General features: G+C 40.8%; 2 protein-coding genes across 2 annotated transcripts; both read left to right on the forward strand.

Annotated features, from left to right (window-relative positions):
* The first annotated feature begins 731 nt into the window (after window positions 1-731).
* Window positions 732-21,331, forward strand: LOC140953308 (endoplasmic reticulum aminopeptidase 2-like). The gene is made up of 19 exons (XM_073402802.1): window positions 732-1,357; window positions 2,697-2,973; window positions 3,389-3,509; window positions 4,048-4,202; window positions 4,800-4,916; window positions 5,366-5,500; window positions 6,459-6,524; window positions 6,736-6,801; window positions 7,378-7,544; window positions 13,010-13,089; window positions 14,178-14,311; window positions 15,179-15,234; window positions 15,557-15,701; window positions 16,637-16,710; window positions 17,070-17,180; window positions 17,925-18,101; window positions 18,666-18,806; window positions 19,827-19,905; window positions 21,151-21,331. The coding sequence occupies exons 1-19, from the start codon at window positions 732-734 to the stop codon at window positions 21,316-21,318; spliced, it is 2,895 nt and encodes a 964-aa protein (XP_073258903.1). The 3' UTR covers window positions 21,319-21,331.
* On the forward strand, window positions 9,257-11,734 carry LOC140952623 (E3 ubiquitin-protein ligase TRIM71-like). Its single transcript, XM_073402056.1, has one exon. It carries the CDS (start codon window positions 9,268-9,270, stop codon window positions 11,506-11,508), a length of 2,241 nt encoding a protein of 746 aa, XP_073258157.1. The 5' UTR covers window positions 9,257-9,267; the 3' UTR covers window positions 11,509-11,734.
* Window positions 21,332-21,826: the final 495 nt, after the last annotated feature.

The following is a 21,826-nucleotide window of genomic DNA, read 5'->3' on the forward strand; positions in this document are numbered from 1 at the left end:
AATGACGTTCCCGTTCTGTTGCTAAATCAGCCTATTTACTCCTCACACCGTTCTGTTTTCCTAAATAAACTAAACTGGCAAGAACATGTAAGGAAACAGACGGCTCAGAAACCCACAACCCTTGTGCTCCTGAGGCGGGGCTGTGAACCAGTTTTTTGTATTACATCCCTCCCTATATTCCCGAAGAGTTAACCAGAAACTGTGACAAGATTGTTGTGTCTTCAAATAGGGGTAACTTCGGAGAACTAAACAATCCACGCACCTTCCCCCTTCCCTACATCTAAAGTGGCGCTTGTTGTTTCCTAAAGGTAGCTCGAACAGCAGCGCATCATTGCATAGAGGGGTGTGAGGGAAGGAAACCTTAATCCCCCCCCCCCCCCCACCCGTTCGAAGTCGGTAAAACTTCAGAGAGGCCTTTTAGGGCAAAGTGTCTCAACCAGTTTTGTCGCCGATTGCAGCTTAAGGAACAGGTTACTCTGCTGGTCTCCTGGCTCAGTTGGTTAGAACGCCGGAAAATCTAATCCATAGATCGTGGAGCGAGATTTTTTCAGCTTAACTCCCGTAGTTTTTACTCGAGGCTTAGACATTGCTGCTGTCTGTATTAGCGAGGAGTGCGTAATGGCGAGATTCCCCATAGCGAGAGTTGACGAACAATGTTGTTTAAAATTTCTTTTATTGCCATTGATATTTCAGGAAAATTTTTGAAAACTGAATGGACAAGTTGAAACAGAATGGCAAAAAAGAACGAAAGAAACAGAGAAAGACTGAATTCAGGAAATTATAAGAAACACAAGCTGCTTTTTAAGTTTGCATTTTCATTTCTCTGGATCCTTTTAGCTGCCGCGTTAATCGGAGTGTTAGCAAAGCACGACTTTCTACCTCGTTTTACTGAGCATGCGCGAGAGCTCTCCAAACACCGCACCAGAGGGGAGGAGACAAAGTTTCACTTTGTCGAGAGCATTGAGAACTTTCCTCACCAAGACGAACGTCTTCCAAAGGACTTAAAACCGCTCAGATATAAACTAGATTTACGAGTGAATTTAACAACTCTACGATATGGCGGAACTGTTACCATTGAAATTATTTGTAAGAATAAAACACGCTTTGTCATTCTCCATTCTGCAGAGCTAGACATACTAAACGTGTCTATAGAAAAAAGAGGGCAACCTCCAGAGAATAAAATAGCCATAGAAAGAATTCTTGGCTTCAAGAAAAATCAGCAGCTCTGTATTGAGCTACGAGAACACCTTCGTATAGGGGTAGTGTACTTCCTTAGTTTGAAGTTCAAGTCGAAGATTTCCGACACACTTGTAGGATTTTACAAGAGTTCGTATTCTACTGAAAATACGGAAAAAAGGTAAGCGAGTAGTTATTAACCATAGCCCACTAGTGCCACAAGCATCTATATCTATCTGCTTTGATACCAATTTCCTGTAAACTAGGTATAGAGGTCACACTGTACTGAAGTCAGTTGTTGTGTCTTAGAAAGGCGTCTAGCTAGTTTTGCAAAAAAGGAAGAACATGCGGAACAGATTTTTGGTGTCCATTATAGAAAGGTGAATAAATATTACGGGGTTTGACTATACATTTAAGAAAGCGGCAAATGATTATCATAGATCGCTCGTTCCCATTTCTTTTTTCATTGGAGGAAAAGAGAAGGTAAAGAGATAAGAGAATCCCTGGGTGCGAGGTTATCACATGACTTAATTTTTGGAGTATTTTATCCCCATTGGTACCATTCGAATTGTATGGAAAGAATGTGCTGCCCCCCTTGATAAGAATAGGTGAACAAAGGCCAAACATAAAAGAAAGATCGTAATTTATTCACAAGCCATAGTGTAAGCCGACATTATGACGTCCCAAGGTATAGTGGGAATATTTTCACTATATCCGGGGTATATTTATCCGTGATCACCGCTGTTGGAGACGTGTATAGTACTATCCACTGGTAGCGATTTATCTGGTGGATAGGACTACCATGTAAATGAACTCAACTTTGGAAGAACCAGGGCCTGTTCAATACAATTTATTCAAAGAGGGGAGAAAGAACGGTCACTCGTTATAACGGTGTGTTCGCAGGAGCCCTTATTTCGCGGCTCGTCATGGTTGTCACGAGCGTCATATGGGGATTTCGTCGTACTAGGGCGTACGTCCAACTAGTGACATATATAGCCATTCCTCAGCACTGGAGGTAGCCTGCCACGCAGACGTTTTTAGGGGTTTTTGTGATTGGGCGACGAGGCAAAAGAACGCCTGCAGGGAGGCTACACTGGATGAAGATCTGTTAGATTTTCTAGTAAACTGTGAGGTCACCACCAACCAAACCACAGCTTAAAAGGAATAGGAGGGTAGCAGGAGGCAGCATGCCGAGCGATTGAAGCGCTGGAATATTAATCCGGGGTCCCTGATTCCAACTCCTCACTCACGCTTGACAACAGCAAACTAGTTTACCACCGGCCAGTAGAGATTCTTAACTTTTTCGCCCACGATAAAAACTACTAGCTTAACAGTAACTGTGTTACCCCTGCAATGTGAGGATTTTTTGGAGGTATGATAGAGCAATCAAGACATGAATTAACCTATTGTAGGCCTATGATTCGACCTAGTATGCCAGAACAGTGAAGTTATGGGACAGTCATAAAAGCTACTACAATCATTGTGTCTTCTGGTTTTTATTTTTATTTTAATCTTAACAGAACAGTAGCTGTGACTTATTTTGAGCCCGCTCATGCCAGGAAGGTGTTTCCGTGTTTTGACGAGCCCCTTTTTAAAGCGTCCTTCAACATCTCTATAATTCATGACCCTGAGCCGTATTACGCCCTGTCCAATATGCCGCGGGTCCGGTGTGTCGTCAGGAAAGATGGACTTGTGAAAACACATTTCGCCCCTAGTGTCAACATGAGCTCGTATCTTGTGGCGTTCGCAGTAGTGGACTTTAAATACAAAGAAAGCAAGACTGACTCTGGAGTTTTGGTAAGTTATCTTTTGGTGAGCAAACCGTTTATCTGGCTGGTCACGCAACAATGGTTGTATTTACACTAACGGGCGTATAAAACGTTTAAAACGGCTCATGTTGACTGCAAGCAAGCTCTTCATTTGAGCGGCGCGCGCCGCGAGTTCTTGAGGGAGAAAGCTCGAGCGAGGAGATAGTTAAGAGCAAAGCAAGAGACCAGGCCCTAGAGACCAAATCGATGGCATACCTCTTAGAAGTGTTTTATGAATTAGCTGTAGTTCTACACCAGTGTTTCATATTTTGAGACTTTCCATGCTAAACTATTTGAAGTCAATAATTTCTTTTCGGGCTCCTATATACAACTTAAAAACCCAAAAACGTTTTAAAAGGTTTGGTTCTCATACACTGACTTGTATTTGCTACTCTTATCAATAGGTTCGCGTCCATGCCCCACCCATCGACTATGGACGTTTAGATTATGCTCTTGGGGTCGCTGTCAAGTTATTGTCTCATTTTGAAAAACTTTTCGGGGAACCTTTCCCCCTTCCTAAACTTGGTGAGTATTCCTTTAAAAGCCAAGCTGTGCTGGTTTGTTCGGAGTATTGAAATCCTGGAGAATCTTGGTATGCCTTGATTTCACTTTTTAGATGTTTATACAGAATGACTCAAAATTTTTGCTTGTTTCCTTCTCGAACTGAGTATAAACAATGCCAGGAAATACTTTTATCTAGTACAGTACTTGTAGGTTGAAAACTTGACCTCTCACTTCAGGCAATAACGCATGCCTAGCAAACAATTTCGATTTCCGTACCAGACGTTACTGACCACGACTTCGGGCAATAAATCAAAACGAGATTTTGCATCTCACAGTACAGACCAAAAAACACGCGGTTAATAAGATATTTACTAAAGTTAAAATTATTTCAGGTTCCTGATTATGATCTATGTCTCATCTATATATTATCTATATGGATGGTTTGAGTCAGGCGCAAAAAACCTTAATACAGTTTTTAGAGACAGTAGGTTAGCACCATAATGAAATTGTTAGAGACAAGAGTTCAATCAGGGTTGTTGTCATCGCCCTATGCTTTCAGATCTACTTGCTGTACCGGATTTCCTTATGGGTGGCATGGAGAACTGGGGACTAGTGTTGTTCAGGCGAGTCCATCTTGTGTATGATGACAGGTTTTCCTCAACTGACACTAAACTTTCCGTGACCAAAGTCATAGCACATGAGCTGGCGCATCAGGTGATTATATTCAGTATCTTTTAGCCTTTACATATAAGGGATAATTTGTTCAGAGCTAGCCTAAGATCGTAATTGTTTCAATAAGTACAGAAATTGCTTGAGAACTTTTTACGAACTTTTTTCTCTCAATGAAATTTAATGTGTTTCGATCATGATCAGCGGTGCAGAGCTCTTTGTGAAACATGCGTGTTTCATACGTCGTTGCGTGGTTGCGTCAACAGAGATTTGACTTAAAGTTGTTTTCGCGTATTCTCAAAAATAGACACCCCGGAAAGCTTCATCGTACATTTTTTTTTTTCACTAGAAAAGTGAGCCCTGCTATCTTTATCGAAGGAGGTTAAGCCCTCTCCCGATTGCATAATAATAAAACCTCTAACAGTTGATAACTTGTTTCCACCACTGAAGACGGCTATCACGTTTTCCCGCCAAAATGACGCTGGTTCAAGCGTGAGCACTACTTAGTACCACTTAGTATTGAGAAAATATCGTACGCGTAATCTTCCTTGTCTTAAGATCTAAAGGTCTCTATTTAAACTCTTAAGAAAGACAGCTCTCAGAGGACCCTCTCTAACCGTCCTTTTTCTCTTTTCTTCTTAGTGGTTTGGTAACCTGGTAACCATGCGATGGTGGAATGACTTGTGGTTAAACGAAGGATTTGCCATGTTTGTGGAGGATGAATTTGGAGTGAAACCTGGATTCAATGGGTGGAATACGGTAATGATACTGCCATGTTATTGTATACACCGCCGTGCTACGTGACAATGGCAAGACTTTTTTTCAAACGCGTACGTCGTGCTAATGCCGTGCCCACAAATTTGCACGGCAGAAGAACAAGCTTTGAAACAGGCCATAGACTGTATCATGCACAGTTGCGGGCTGCAGTAAACTAAAACCAAAAACGACCATGGTAACACAAAATAACCATCATGTTGATGATAATTCATTACTAGGGAATTCAATAAACTTAATGCAAAAGACGCGAACGACTTCGTAAATGCTAAAAAACCATGTCAGAAAGAAACTTCGGTTAGCAGGGTACGTAATATTATACACCTGAAAAATATTTTTTTGTCGGAATTTGAATTATGAACGCAAGCCTTGGGCATGGCCTTGGACCATAAAGGAAAAAGGTTTAAAAGACCGTACTGTGTGTTATTTTTCAGCGTGAAAGAGTTGTTGCCACGAGCTGGCTAAATGGGTTACAAGCTGACTCAGCATGGACCTCTCATCCAATCAGTGTACAGGTTCATAGACCTGAAGAGATTGATGACATATTTGATACCATCTCCTATCAGAAGGTAATCAGGAAACATTCTTCCTTATAATACCAAAAGAGGATTAGCCTGTCTTGATTATACTTAAGGGCAATACCAAGAGCAGGGGTCAAGAGGATATTTCTGTTTTGGGTCTGTTCCGTGCTAAAGTCATTATTACTAATGTTATGAAAAACATATCAAACAAATTTCACCAACGAACACCAATAACTATAGGTGGTTTTCATGCAATCTCGGGAGACACAAATAACAATGGTGAAATGAACAAATGCTGGTGGACAAACAAAACGAACTAATGAGCAATCTTTTGTTTACCGTCCACCAGCATGGCGGCGATGACGTAACGTGAAAACCACCTATAAAAATGTTTTGGTGAATTTTGCAGGCATACACACTGTAGCATTAAAGCTTGAAAAAGTTTCAATGCACGTTCATCCCTGCCATCCGTAGCAAAAGACGGCAGGAAACAGTTTCAATACATAATTATAGTCTTAAATAGAAAAAAAAACTGGACCATTATTAGCTATTATTTTTGGGATTCAGTTGATGCAAAGATAACTTGTAGTATTTTAAAAAGAAGACAAATAGCGGGACATAACCCCTTTAAGTCAACCTCAGGGTGACATGCTTAATATACACTCCTGAAATGGCAAAGCGTATTACTTACTGTTTCCCTTGCCGACATACAAGTCCACCACAAGCACTGCAATCTGCTTTTTGTAGTTAGTACTGAAGTTAGTAGAATGGATCAAGTGTAGTATTTCGACTAGGTGAGTGTAGTCCGGAAGAGCACTTTAAAGACAGTGTCTATTGTGCTGATTACATAATACTATAATCTTGATTGTGACTTGACCGGTAATAAAGTAGCGATGTTATTGACTCACGCATTAATCCGGAATGTTATTGGCTAATATTGACGCACGCCTTAAGAGACGTTGCCGAAGTTGTTTCTGACTTGATGTTCTGCTGTAATGCTTTGTAGGGAGCCATGATTTTAAGAATGCTCAAGAACTTTCTCGGCGAAGTAAGATTCGTGAATGGAATCAAGGTAATCAATAGCATCAATGAAAACAGGTGACATTTTTGGTCATCGATTAGTCATCGATCACCCATTGATCATCGCACAATAATCAGTGACTAATCAGTTTACTACTTTATTATTAACGATGGATTACTCACTGATGTCATTGATCATCGATTAGTTACGTCTGGCAGTCTGGGATGCTAAGTTGTTGAAGTGGTTTATTTTATTTTCTCAGCGTTACATACAGGTTCATAAATCTAGAAACGCAAATGCAGAAGAATTGTGGGATGCCATTGGAGAGGTAATTATTTCTTAAAAACCCACTGTTACTCGCGAGTATCGTTAAGGCCGGCACAACGCACGCACATAGTCAACGACCCCTCAGGGCTAAGAAAGAAAATATGAAGCATTGCGAGCAAGTTATAGTTTATAGCTTTGATTTTACTCCTGATCCTGAATATTGAAACTGAGTGAAAAGAGATTTCCACCAGGGCAAGTCGTTTTTTTGGTGTTTATTCATTGGAGAGTATTGATCAATCCATGCAGAGAGTAGCACCACTATGATTCCCATTTTGACCGAAGAAATGGAGGGCTGTATAATGGTAAAATTTTCACAACTTTTTGTCGCGGTCTTGTTTGTTTTTGTTAGTAAATAGCTAAAATTCGAACTGTTCATGGAAAAGTCTGCTATGTTGACTAAGAAATCGATGTTTTATTGTGAATCTTGTTCGTATCATAATTTCACATTTACTGAGTACTGACGTGTTTAAGAGATTTCAGTTATATTGGAGATTTGCTAACAGTCCTGTCACATGCACTACACTGTGTTCTTACAGATGCCGTTAAACACTAACAAGTCGTCTTGTAATGTTCCTAGGCAAATGGGAATATGAATATCCGGGAAATGATGAAAGTTTGGACAGACCAAAAAGGCTTTCCGATCGTCAGTATTCGAAAGCGAGGAAACTCGTTTGTAATCGAGCAGGAGGATTTTCTGGATAAAATCAGACTGAAGCGGGACAAAGAGAAAAATCCAGCTGTTCGGTAATCATAAGTAAAGGGTTTATAGTCTGTTTTTTGTTGTCGTTTTGGTTTGTTTATTTGTTTAGGGTTTTAGCTTCTTTTCAGATCCCGGTAAGTTAGATTGGTCATTCTGATTCTTTAAAAAAGGTTATTTTGAGTTCTCAAATTATAAAAACGACAAATTAATGGCTGACGCCCAGTTCATAATTGATTCTATATGGGATTAGTACAAATAAATATCTTGAAAGTCCAGTAGTAGGTTAAAAGCACTTGCACCATATACTCTACCCATTCGGTAACGAGTCCCGCCAATAGTTAATTTTCTGGCAGGCGAGCGATCGGTTTTTACTGTGTTTAATTGAAAAAGTGATCAATAGATCGGGCACACAGTGGAGAGAGGAGGAGACAGTCTCCTTGGCAGCTGTACAGGCAACGCGACTCTGGAAGAAATTGCGTACGTTTAGGTACGGGTAAGGGGGAAAAACTCGACCGTCTCCCCTGTCTTCCTCCCTTCTTTGGCTCCTGTGACTCGTGCATCACAAGTGCTCGCACGTCCCCCCCCCCCCTCCCTCCCCAGAAAACGCCTTTTTCCGACTGTTTACGTCTATAGTAACGTCTAGTTAGGGAACTACCTTCTTCATCTTTAATCATCCAGTTTTGTTTACGCTCTGCGCTTCGTATGGATCATAATTACGATAATTTATAGTATGCGAGATGCTCTGTAGCTAGGTTCTTTTTTCGGTTTGAGGCAGTCGTGGCCGTTTGCCAGAAAAAAAAATTTTCCCTTTTTTTCATTCCCTTGTAATATGATACCTATTTTTCGGGGGGGGCACAACATATTTATTGTACCAAGCTCACGCTTACTGTAGCCTATAACAATAATCCAATCATAAATAATATACCTGATAAAATACACAAAGACAAAACTTATTAAGTAATGTTTTGAATCAAAATGTCAACAAGACAAAATGAACAAGGCTCGCAACATTCGCTATAAGGGCTATGTTAGACGGGAAGATTCCTTGTTTTAAATATTTCGAATGTTTTAAAATATGAACAAACCAAAAATATTCTTAACTCTCTCTCAACCTGAGGTGCGTGCTCTAAGAATTTTCTTAAAAAGGTTTTTTAGAATAAAAAGTACTGTATTCTGCTACTTTTCATCGACGCGCATTACGTATCAAATTTCCTACCTATTCTTGTTCCGTCAGTCGCTAAAAAAACTCGCCGTTGTCGAGAGGTTGTTTTGGCAGACGCGCTTTAGTGGCCGTTGCCGTTCTCGATAGGTTTCAACAAGAGCCAAAGTACAGATCGTGTCCACCGCGACAAAAAAAAATTGGCCGTTGTAGCGGGGGGGCGGGGGGCCGTTGTGGGGAGGTGGCGGTTAGTGGAGGTTCGACTGTACCTCTATAACGTTTGTGACCAGAAACGTTTTTAAAAAAATTCTAACGAGTCAAAGTTAATGAAATTTCTCGTGATCTCGCAAATCATGATCTCGTGAGAAAAAAAGATCTACACTGAACTAATAGGTCGCACTAGTGTAGTCAACATTCTCGGAAATCGAGAACAGTTGGCAACCATTCTTAGAATGCGGACAACGTCAAAACATGTCAAAGTAACACGTTATTATTGGTTGATACCAAACCCTGAATATAATATTATGTCCTGGATCATCGGACTGTATTGAAGCGTGACCTCAATAGCTGATTGCCTTCCTCATTTCATCTGCTCTGATATCTTGACAATGGATATAAAGACCTTGCTAGGTAATCTTCATGAAGAATTGTCTTGTTCTTTATGTAAGTGTTCGTTCACTGAACCAAAGCAGTTGCCTTGCTTGCACAACGTTTGCCTTCCCTGCTTAAACGGGGTTCAACGAGCTCGTCTCAGCACTGAACTAAACCGGATTACGTGCCCTGAATGTAGACAGGAATTCAGAGTCCCTGAAAATGGAAACCTCGGAGCGTTTCCTACAAACTTTCGTATCAGCAGCCTGCTCGACGTTTTGGCCAGGAAGGAGTATCATGCGACCGGTGCTAGGTGTGGAAATTGCGACAAAAAGAGTGTACACAGTTCTTATTGTTTCCAGTGCCGTGAAATTTGGTGCGACTACTGCATCATTTTTCATGACGGCATCAAATCTAATAAAGAACACCATGCGCTGGCACTGAAAGACTTTGAAAATCACGACTTTGAGATCAAAAAACGGTCAGCGTTTTGCGGAAACCCAGGCCATGTACACAAGGAATTTTGCAAGAGTTGCGAAGTTGTCATTTGCTATTCGTGTATCGTAGCGCTTAACAAATTGTGTACAGCCCAGGCGCCTCGTTCGGAGGAAAGTGAAAATGATCACAACTTACATCTTAAAGCTGTTATTAAATCACAGAATCAAAGAGTGCTTCAAAAGAGGGAAAGAATTAAAGAAATTCAGGCTAGATGTGCAAACATTCAAACCCAGGTAGACAGAGTTAAAAGTGGTGCACAGATTTTTGTTGACAGCATGATCGCCATCCTTGAGGCTAAAAAGCAGGAATTGTTCAATGACGTGGAAAAGAAAGCAAAAGAATCTCTACATCTCCTAAGAACCCAACAAAGCGAGCTTGAAAGTCAAGAAGAAGTGATTAAGACAGCAATCCAGAAAACTAAACAACTTTTGAAAAAAACAAATGACGAGATCGCAAAATTTGGCACCAACGGGATCTTCCAAGGACTAGACTACATTGATGGAGAAGAAGTCAACTGTGACCTTGAAAAGATTTATCACATTGTTTTTATACAAAACGCAATGTTAATGGACAAAGTGAAATCCGAAGGAATTGGATCATTCAGAAGTTTCCTAAGCAACACTGTAGCGCAACGATCAAGCGCCGAGGGCGAAGGAATCAAAGAAGCAATTGTTGGTCTTGAAGCACAGATTGTTGTAACAACAAGAACTGCCGAAGGAGTTCAGAGCTATGAAGAGCATGACTTTGTAAAAGTGGAAATCAGAAACCGGCAAGGACATACTTGCGCCACGAAAAAACAAGTCGAGGACAACGAAGATGGTGCTTATAAGATCACCTACTTTGCCAGAGAAACTGGGACATGCGCGGTATCAGTGAAGGTGAATGGAGACGATGTTCATGGCAGCCCTTTCGAGGTTCAAGTCAGAGCCAGGCAGTTCAAACATGTATCAAGTTTTGGTCTACCAGGACCGTCTTTAGGAAGATGTAATTATCCCTGGGGGTTTGCAGTGAATGGACGAAGTGAACTAGTAGTGACTCATAGGCTAAATCATAGGGTGCAGATTTTCCGTAGTGATGGGTCCTGTTTAAGAGCTTTTGGAAGCAAGGGAGATCAAGAGGGACAATTTAATAAACCTACCGGGGTTGCTTTTCATAATGATAAGATTTTAGTAGCCGATTGTAATAACCACCGAGTTCAAGTCTTTAGCGCTCAGGGTGAATTTCTCTGCCAGTTTGGAGGCGAAGGTAATCTTAATGACCAGCTTAACCTTCCTCTGGGTTTATCAGTAGACTATGAAGGCAATCTTATAATTGCTGATGCTGGTAACAAATCAGTTAAGGTATTTTCTACTAGGGGTCGGTTTTTGCGGAAAATCGGAACAGCACACTCGTTCACCTTTCCCTTCCATTGTATTCAACATGATAACCATCTTGTAGTGTCAGACTTTGGTGAAAATTGTGTTAAATTTTTTAATCAGGCGGGAGAGTTTATGTATAAATTTGGCAAGCCGGGGAAGAGAGACGGGGAGTTCAATGGGCCCAGTTGCCTATCAGTGAGCAAAGCAGGACAACTGATTGTCTGTGATTCACAAAACTACAGAGTGCAGATTTTCGAAATGAGTGGAAAGTTTGTATCTAAGTTTGGATGCTATGATAGCGGAAAGGGAATGTTTAATGAACTAGTTTCTACAGCAGTCCTTAGAGATGGTAAAATAGCCGTGTCTGACTTCTTCAACCACCGTGTCCAGATATTTGAGTGAAGGCAAACAAATTCAGAATCGGTAATATAATAACTTGCAATATTTTGATGGAAAACGAAAAATATTTACATTGATCTTAAGGTTTTACGGTTATGGTTGTAAAACGTGATTACAGCTATATTAAAAGAACAAACTGCTTCGGAGTTTCTTAGGATAGTTAACTTGAATTTTCAAGAGAGACACTTGGATTTTCAACAAGAATCAATTACCAGTAATATTTTTGCAATTTTAGTAGCAAATAAATCATAGACATTGACTGGCTATCTGTAAGTGAATAGTAAATGGTAGCTAAATGGTTTTGAACAATAAGTGCCAGTATGTGTGTAAAAAAATTAGAAAGTTCCAGTGTTTAGGTGAAAATGCACACCGAGGAATTCATTTGGGGTATAGATCGAGGTTTGTTCGAACAAGTGCCAAGCACTTTTTTCCTTAAGAAAATATTGCTTGGCAAAAATTACTTTTTTCTGTCAATATTATTTAAGGTTTTATTGTCAAAAGCGTAACTTTGTTTTTGCTGTTCATGTTCTGAGGACCTTTAGGAAACTGCAACTTTCCAAGCTCTCTAGATAAATGCTGTCGGCTCTCCGCTAAAATTGGAATTAGGAAGAAGGCCTAGCCGGTCAGCGACTAAATTTCAGAGGGTGTACCCTTTTCTTGCTTAAAAACAAATTAAGAAGGCGACAGCCACGCCATCGTCACAAATAAACTTGCTTGCAGGTCATAGAATAGGGAGCCCAGGCTTCCTTAAAAGTCCTGTTGGTTGCAGAATATAAGGATTTGTATGGAAGTTTAAATTCGCCGGTCTTAAAAAGAGGATAAATTAAAAGAAAAAATGAAAAGTGACTCGATTAAAGTTCATCTACCTTAGGAAATGTTGTTTATGCGACAATTCTTTGCTACGTACCTTGCAGCGTTGAGATGTAGGTCACACCGTTTTGACTACTACTAGTCAGAAACAGAGAGGATCGAAATAGCAAGTCACGACCGACCGTCGTGGTACATCTACGCAAATATAATGGTATTGCCGGAGTAACTAGTCGGTCTAATCACCTGGCCCCCAGTTGTTCGAAAGGTGGATAACACTATCCACACGATAAATTTCTATCCGGTGCGGGATAACGCAATTGGTTTCCCTAATATTTATCCGCTGGATACTACTGCGCTATCCAACATTTGAACAACCGGGTTCTTCAGGCCCCGGTGTTCACACTAGCATGCAGTAAGTAGTAAAAAAGACGCGATTTATATATTTATATCTCAAGTGACTACATCGTAAGATAACTTAAAAATTCTCTTTATTATAGACCTTTCCTGCATTCCTGTGAAGAAAGGCGCTGATTCGAGGCTTGGGTGGACAAAATTCAGTGACTTGAATGAAATTGTGCACCTGAGCCTTGATATGATTCCTTTGTGTTAGTTGCTCACTTGAGCGGAATGCGGGAAGGTCTATTGTATCTATTTATTGTCTTTTTATTAACATACTTGGGCTGTATCTTCCTAGGAAGAGGTGGTTTGTTCCTCTGTCGTACATTACCAAGTCTCATCACAAACCACGTTGGGTTTCAATACATCCTAATGGAAGTAAGTTTTCTGTAAATGCTTACTTAAAATAGATGGGTGAAATTCCTTCATAAGTTGCAAATAATATAATTATGATAATATTAATGCTATTGTCAGTTGCGCAAAATGAATGCGCAAAACCAAAATGTGTTACACAGTCGAACCTCTCTAATACGGACACCGAAGGGACAGAGCGAAGTGTCCGTACTAGAGAGGTCACCATGATGACGTCACTTTTAAGACCCCACTGACAGGTTAGAGTGTTCATTGATTGAATGGACAATGAAACAGTCTGAATTACGCCTTTCGTTTCTAATTGTCGATTGCTACAGTTGTATAGAACAGCACTGACTACAGAAATACGTATTGAATTGGCTATTGCCACAGTATTTTCGATTACTATATTTGCAATTATAAATGTAAGTTTTGAAAACTAACATTTTGATTCGTTCTGGTATTGGTACTGCTGACTGATAAAGTGTCAAATGTTGGTGTAACCACCGATCGGAAATGGTACATACCGCAAATTATCGACACCTGGTCCCCGAAGTGTCCGTAATAAAGACGTTAAGTTTGTATGAATTTGCTCCCAAGGGCTGAGATTTTGCGACCGTTGTCCGTTTTAGAGAGGATCTGTATTATAGAGGTTATTGTAAGAGGATATGTATGAGAATTTTGTCGGTACATAGGAAACTGTCCGTATTGGAGAGGTGTCCGTCTGAGAGACTTGTCCGTATAGAAAGGTGTCCCTTTGGAGAGGTGTCCGTATGGGGAGGTGAACGAATGAAGAGGTGTCCGTATGGAGAGGTGGCCGTCCTAGAGAGGTGTCCGTATGGAGAGGTGTCCGTATTGAGAGGTGTCCGTGTGGAGAGGTGTCCGTATTAGAGAGGTGTCCGTATGGTGAGGTGTTCGTATGGAGAGGTGTCCGTATTAGAGAGGTGTCCGTATTAGAGAGGTGTCCGTATCGAGAGGTGTCCGTATTAGAGAGGTGTCCATATGGAGAGGTTCGACTGTAACGTCCTTGAAAGTTATTTGAGTTCATGGGGTTCTATCGAACCTTACGCTTTTAAGATAAGCTTAATTAATTTGTGGATTCTTTGATTGAACAGAATACCACTCTCTAAAAGATTCTTCCACTAATTCCTGGATCATGGCAAATATCAACGCAACTGGATTCGTTTTGGTTAATTATGATGAGCAAAACTGGTACAAACTTGCCATGCAGCTCGAGGAGGATCACGAGGTTACAATTGCGCTTTTTATCGGTAGATAAATCAAGAGCGGGAGATTTGCATGGGTGATTACAGTGATGAACAGAAAGCGAGCCAGTGTAAAGCCCATACAGATCGGACGCAAATATTTTATCGTACTTGTGAAATGGAATAATCATTAGAGATCTGTATCAAAGGCTAAACGAACACTAATTAGCTGAGTAGGAATCTGAATCGAAAGTGGATTCTACTTGTTAATATTTCATCAACCCAGGTGATTAGTATTGGGGTTTACAGAGGTGGTGTCCATGTGATCCAATTATTTCATGTACCTATTGATTGGTCATATAACACTTTGATGAATGGTTAGTGAATTGCAGTTGAGACCATTTGAGGAAGTTTACAACGCCGAGCGTGAGGATGCTGAGAAATTGTCAAAATTGCGAAAAGTTCTGTTTTTATCAAACGTCAATTGAGGTCACACGAAGGTCCGGCACACTTCCGAAGATAACCTGAAACGTCCAGAAGTCCGAATATTACTTATTAGTAAAATCCAACAAGTGGTCTATTATCAATGCTGCGTTCTGATTGGTTGAGCTACTACTAGGCTATATGTTATAGCCCACTAATAGCAAAAAGCGCGGGCTTTTTGGCGGCAAAAAAGGATTAAAGTGTAGCTTTAACTAGCTAAACTTTTTTTATTCTCGATATTTTTGACCAACTAGTTGGATTTTACTAAAACAATTATTCCTCTCGCCCTCATGGCCTCTGATCTAAGATAGCTCATTTTCTCTTGCTCAGAGCCCATTTGGGCTTGAGGAATGATTGTTATATAGTATTTCTTCCGTTAAGTGAGATTTTTACGTGCTTTCTATCTAACCTTTTCGGTTAATTTATAGATTTTCAGCCCGTCTGACAGAGCTGTCTTAATCCACGACGTTTTCACTCTTTCTTGGTAAGTCGACAGGTTATTTTATTACCCGATTCGGGAGCGGATCAAAGGCCGGTCTTAAGTGTGGTGTTTATTTTCCCGTGCTGCCTCATGTCTGTTGTAATGATACTCTGACAAAAATAGGATCGTTTTCAAAAACAAACGGCCTTAAAACCACGTCCCTACCACCACTGACTGGGCATTATCCGCGGTACATTTACTCATATGTAGGTATGAGTAAAACGCCTGAGGAAGGGGTGTGATGACAGATTCTTTTAATAACAGTCATTCCAAAATCGCTGACAGAAAGACCAATTTTTTATGTGTTTTTTCTTATTCCTTTCAGTCAAGGCCTGCTGGATCCCATTCTTGCCTTGAACCTTTCTCGGTACCTTGTTAAAGAGTTGCACCCAGTCCCCTGGGCCGTGGCTAGAAGATCAGCCAAGTGTCTTTGGGGTGTGTTTAGTAAACCTCATAAGCAACTGTACAAGGTACAACGACTATCGTAAGGTTTTAATTTTTATGGTGATACAGTTTTAGGTAGGTTAAGATTTATCGAAAGCCTTTTTCTTAATATTCTTTTCGTTACAACGTTCCGTTTCCATGCTCCAAGAAAGCTTAAAAAACGTGAAATATACCTGCCTCATACCTCGATTTTGGAGTATTAAGGGCGACCCAGAAAACAAGGTACCTTGGTGGCAACTGGTTCTTTTCGTCATCATTTTACTTTCGAATATAGGCGCCTGGGTAGTGAAGCAGGAAATTCACAGGGACTAAGGCTTGACTGATGTTCAACCTGCCTAGATGACGGTTTTGTTGGGGAGCGAAAGCTCTAATGAGCACCGAGGCCACAACGGGGGAACGATGATAAGGCAATGACTTCCCTGTTCGTTCACCAACAAAACCGACAGTTACGCAGGGTAACACACGCGTGCTCTCCGCTGCTGCTGCTGTACGTGTCTTTAGACCTGACTCGTCTCTCCAGTTGTCTCTGATTATTTGCAAGCGGTCGCAGAACGGTCGCGGAAGACTATTCGGAGAAGGCGACCACGGGCAGGAGTGCCGAAGGGAAAGGAAGAGACTCCCCTTTTCCCTCCTTCTTAACTCCCCATGCGCGTCTCTGCCATGTGCTTCCCTCGAAGGAGACAAAATAAAAACGACAGGAAATGCGTCAGTTTTGAGACATTGATGCTAACAGTGCTTCAAAAAGTTGAGTCTCTAATCTTAAAATTGTTTTTTAAAAGAGTTCAAATACAACTTATTCCCGAGTGTTTGGAAGATTTTAGTAGCCTTGACTTTGTATGGTAAAAAAATTTAAAGCGGGGCCTCCGCTCAATGGTATCTCAGTTACTAACGGAGCGTTTCTGAAATGAGTTTATAAAAGAAATACCTGTCATCTAACTTAACACAATTTGCTTCCATGCAGAAATTCTTTTGGCAGCTGCAAGACCATCTCATTGATTTCCTTGGCATTGAAGACACAGGGAACGACCAGGAAAGGTGAGTAGATATCAGTTGGCTGAAGCTGTTTCAGCCACTGTAGTTGAGCCTGTGACGAGGCGTTTAAATAAAGTGTCTCAATTTAAAAGTGCCTGCAGGGGTGAATTGTTTCATGACTGGGATTAACAAGGTTGTTTGGTTGGTTTTTGTTGCTCTATTTGCCCTTTTGATTTGTTTGTCGTCGTTTACTGAATTATATTTACAAGGCTATTTTGTTTTCTAAGCGATATTTCTGAACATAATTCAGATTTCATAACCTCGTCTTGTTAGCCAGAAAAAGCGTGGATGGTACGAGGTATGGTTTAGTTAATACTACAATTAGGAAGATTTAAAACTTATCGAAAGTCATCTTTTTTCAGATCATTTAGATACGACGTTTTATCTGAAGCTATGAGAAGTGGCCAAAGAAAGGACATCCAGGAAATTTTCACTCGCTTGTTTAGCAAACTAAAGACACAGCCTCTTGGAAGGTACGTATCGTTAGTCTTACGTCCACGCCAGCTGGAACTATAAACTGAAAACGACTACGGGTAGATAAAATGTTAGTTTTTGTTTGAGCCCGAGGGGCGGGAGGGGAGGGGGGCGGCTCAATAAAGTTTTTTACCCTGAGGCTCCAATGAGAGGACCAAACCCTTAAAATTTCCAGTTATACACGATTTTTGTCTAAAAAGGTACCCCTATCGTATACCATGCATTAAAAAATGGAACCCCTATAGCATACCTAGTAGTCATAATAAATGTCTAAAGTAGGAATTCTACTTCTCATTTTCGTGTAACGTTTAATAAATTCAACAGATATGGCGTATCTTTACGATAAAATTTCTAATTAGAGGCCCTTTTAAATACCTACACTAAAAGATTTCCCTACCCTTTCAAATACTTCTACTAATGAACTTCTTACCTTATGATAACCCTGAAGCCTGAAAAGGGGGCCCTTTCAGGCGGAGCCTCCATTTACAGGCCATTATAGGAAGTGCTTTCCCCGCCCCCTCCCACCCACCCGCCAAGGATCAAGAGTAGACTAGGAATTGTTGGCATGCAGGTGGCGCTGTGCTGGTGATGCTGGCGGGAAGATATAAGATAGCCTCTGTTGCTGGCAGTGATAGCGGAAGGTAGTCAAGTAGTAACAACAACAACAGATCTCAGCATTGTTGTATACTTCTTCATCTGCCCATTTCCGTGAATGGGCTGTGATATTTACTTCCTCTTTCCAGTGTAAAGAGTGTCGGTGCCAACTTCCGGTATTTGGCTTTCTCATTCGGTGTCAATAAATCAAGCGAGGAAGACTGGGACTACCTTTGGTCGGTTTACCAAAAGTCTCCTTTTGATGCTGATCGGAAGTACTTGATGAACGTTATTACGTCATTCGGCTCTAACTGCATAACAGCAAGGTAATGTTAGCAAGTATTTCATAGAGAGAAAAAAAAAGCGAAAGACACAGGTCCTGGCGGTGGCCGAGTGGAGGAGCGTTAAAATAGAGAACCAAATAAATAAATAAATAAATAATAAATAACGATTTGCAGGTAGCACATCCACATAGTGGTTCTTCGTCTACCTGATTCCTGGTCGAACTGGAATTTGGAAATGCTGGTTTTTGAGGAGAGGGGAAAACCGGAGTACCCGGAGAAAAACCTTATATGACCTGAGATAAAGGAATCACTGTGAAAGCTTGGAAGGATTTAAAGTTATTTTAGGTTCGAAATTTCCTCCAAAGCCTGTCTGAAACAAGAATAGCTTTTAGTTCTATGGATAATATGCACTCATCAATAAAAGATATTTTAACAGATACATGTATTGAGTGATTTGACCGTTTTAGTCAAACTTTTGGCTTAGTCGACTAGCCATTGGTTTGTCAAACTAACGCATTACAATAGTTCTTCGTAGGTTAAAAGAGTTTTATCTCTCAAATACGAAAGGTGGAAAATTGTTTGTGGGAACTCTTTTCCCTTCTATAGGAATCTGCTTTTCAGTTTAGATGAAAGCAAAGTGCGACCCCAAGACAGCCTTTACTGGATTGAGCAGGTTAAGCTAGGACGGGGAAAGACAGAAACAGTGTGGAATTTTATTGTGAAACATTGGAAAATACTTGCAAGAAGGTGAGACTGTAGTCATTTGTAATAATATTTCCGAGGAACGCCTATATTATTTGAAGAAACCGCATTGACCAATAAAGCTGACTTACAAGTGTAGCTAATGCTATAATCTCTAAGACTGCCTTCACACTATACCGAGTAGCTTTACGAGCAACGGCGCAGTTCCGTAACAAGTCGTTCACGCACATCGAACATCATGCCGGAGCGATTGCATGGGTTTAGTAAACTAAATCCCGGTCCTCACTCCAGACAACTCCTGAATATTTACTTCCCTCGGAGTGGATTCCAGACCACGCTCCCAGTTATTCACTTCCGCTACGGTCTGAATACCTGTTCACACCGCTCTGAAGTGTGACGCAGAACCTATCCGATATGTAACGCTCCACTTTCGAAACCGGCGCTGCGCAGCTTCGCTCCGTTACAGAAATCAAGTCGAAATCACCGTTCTTATGTGTGAACAGAAGCCCTACCCCGGGTATAGTTTTCGTGCAGACGCAAAAGCTAATCCTGTATAGTATGAACACAGCCCAAAACAATAGTAGAGCGGTTTTCATTTGAGTGTCGAAAAGTAATTGGTTTTGCACTTTCTACACGATGCGATTGGCTTAAAAGATTCGCGCCACCTTTTCATCCAATCAGAAGTAAAACCAAAGCCAATTGTGACGCGCTCGCATGCATTTTCCCGCGCTTTGCGTCAGCCACATGTAATTACTTCGAGTTTTGATTGGTTCAATGTATTGTCTGTGTCCTATGTGATTGGCCAGAGTAATTACTTTGGTTTTGGTTTTACGACACTCAAACGAAAACCACTCTAATATCGGTAAAAGTTTTATTGCATTGCCCCCAGTTTATTTGTTTTAATTTTTCACAAGGGTATGGTTACTCGATTTGTACTTTGGATCTATCAAAAGTAAAACGGCACCTGGTAACACGAGTGTTCACTTTAAACAACTATAGGTAAATTCCCATTCTAAAAGATGTGTTATTGAGCTATATGAGAACAGTTTTTGTTTGTCATATTAGGTATGGTGGAAGCTATAAGCTTGGAAATCTCGTCAAAGTAGTGGCAGGAAGCTTTCAAAACTTACACCAGCTCAATATGGCAAGTACATTGACTTGTATTTAATTTTGATTTTCGTGTTTAATAGGCCCTGAGCCAACATAGAAGAAGTCACAAGTGCAACTTTACAAACAATTTCTTTATAACGGTAATCTATTTTTGATCCAGCAAAGCAGCATGGTCGAGCAGAGCGCTGAAATTGTAATCTGGAGGCCCCGACTATAATCCCCGTTTGAGTAGACCGCAAAACAGTCGGTTTTTTTTTCTTCTCAAAATCAGTAAAGAAATCAGCAAAGCGTGGCGTAAGAGTCTTACGCGCGCGAAGCGAGCGAGCCTCACACGCCCATAGGGCGTGTTCGGCTAAGTGTTAGGCGCATTTAGCGTCTCTCTACAGTCTCGCTCTCTGTTTTCAGCCTCACTCCAGACCTTTTGTTTGACTGCTCACGCGTATTTGAATACGCAAAAATACGGACTGTTTTGCAGTCTACCGTTTGAGCTACTAGCTGGATTTGTTCTCGGTAGTCCTGAGTTTAAGGTCTTTCTGCAGGTACCGTCATCACAAAAGAAACAAAGGAGCCAATTGGGTTGTATTGGTTGTATTGTTTCTTTTGTTGTAATTAATCAGGGGCACCCAATGAGAATATAGTTCAAAACCACTAGACATAGCATTATTAAACGTATTTTAGTATTTAAACGGTAGATATAGGCATATTTTTATCCCCTAAAAATTCTTCCGTTCGGATTTCCTAGCTGAAAGTCTAGTGATCCGAAAATTACAGGGATCAGAACTTACCTTTTTGAAAATTTCAGCCCGAAAAAAGGCTCCCGAAAATTCAAGGTGACCTTTTTAGGGTAAAAATCCGTTAAAAATGGGCAATTATACCATTTTTTAGATGTTCGAAAATCCTATGAGAGGCTGGCAAGCAAGAAATTTTACAACAAATGTTCCGAAAATTATAGATCTCAAATCGTCTTCCGAACAGATATTTTGCGAAAATTGAGGTTGGTTGCCCCTGATTAATCTGTGCCTCGGTACCTACAGATGGTCTAACCAGAGTTTAACTCCTCGGTCACGCTTGTAAATAGCTAACTAGTTTGCCTCCTGCTGAGTTGGGATCCTTAACCTTGTGTGTCACAATGGAAACTATTGTTTACCAGAAATTGTGTTGCCCTTATATAGACAGTTTTTTTTATCTGATTCATTTTATTACTAGCTAAGTGGATAATGCTGAAAAATTATGAAAGCAAGTAGATATTCATCAAAGCGCGCCGATTTATTTTCGGTAGGTTAAGAGTACTTTCAAGTCTTTTTCTACCGGTGAACTCGCTGTAAGAGCGCAAAAACAAACCCTGGAAAAAATACGCCGAAATATCGCTGGTAAACCAGCGCTTCTAAAGACCAGCGAGATGCGAATGGTACGGTGGTTGAAGGAGTACAAACAAACCGGAATCTAAGGACATGTTCCAATGGCCAGGTCAGCCTGAAAGAATCTGATGTTCACTATATAATGTTCGGGTCTGGTCGTAAGCGTGATAAACAAGCAAGGCATGTCTGTCTAGCAGTGGATGTGTTCCAATGCAGCGCACGAAGTCATGTCTTGCGGAGTTTTCTCATTGAGCACGAGAGATACTAAAAATGCTTGACTGGTGACGTCAGATCTGCACTGGCCGAGGACCAATGGGAACGAGGCTGGGTCTCCTGGTCATGTTTTGGAATCACAAACTTGAAGGAGTAATTGGAAAGAGTCAACAGACCCGGCCGACAGAGAGGCATCCTTCTGTTCCCCCGTTAGTCTCACTTTTACTAGAAACTTTACCTACCCTTCTTCTGCTTTTCAAATTCGAAGATGGCAGTTTAAGTATGAAAATTATTAGGATTAAGACAAAAAGGAAGTGAAATTATTCCATAATTTCACGAGTGCTCTATTTGATTACCTTTTAATATCATGGGTGACGAATTACG

The sequence above is a fragment of the Porites lutea genome, chromosome 11 (genome assembly GCF_958299795.1).
Source record: "Porites lutea chromosome 11, jaPorLute2.1, whole genome shotgun sequence".
Taxonomy (NCBI): Eukaryota; Metazoa; Cnidaria; class Anthozoa; order Scleractinia; family Poritidae; genus Porites; species Porites lutea.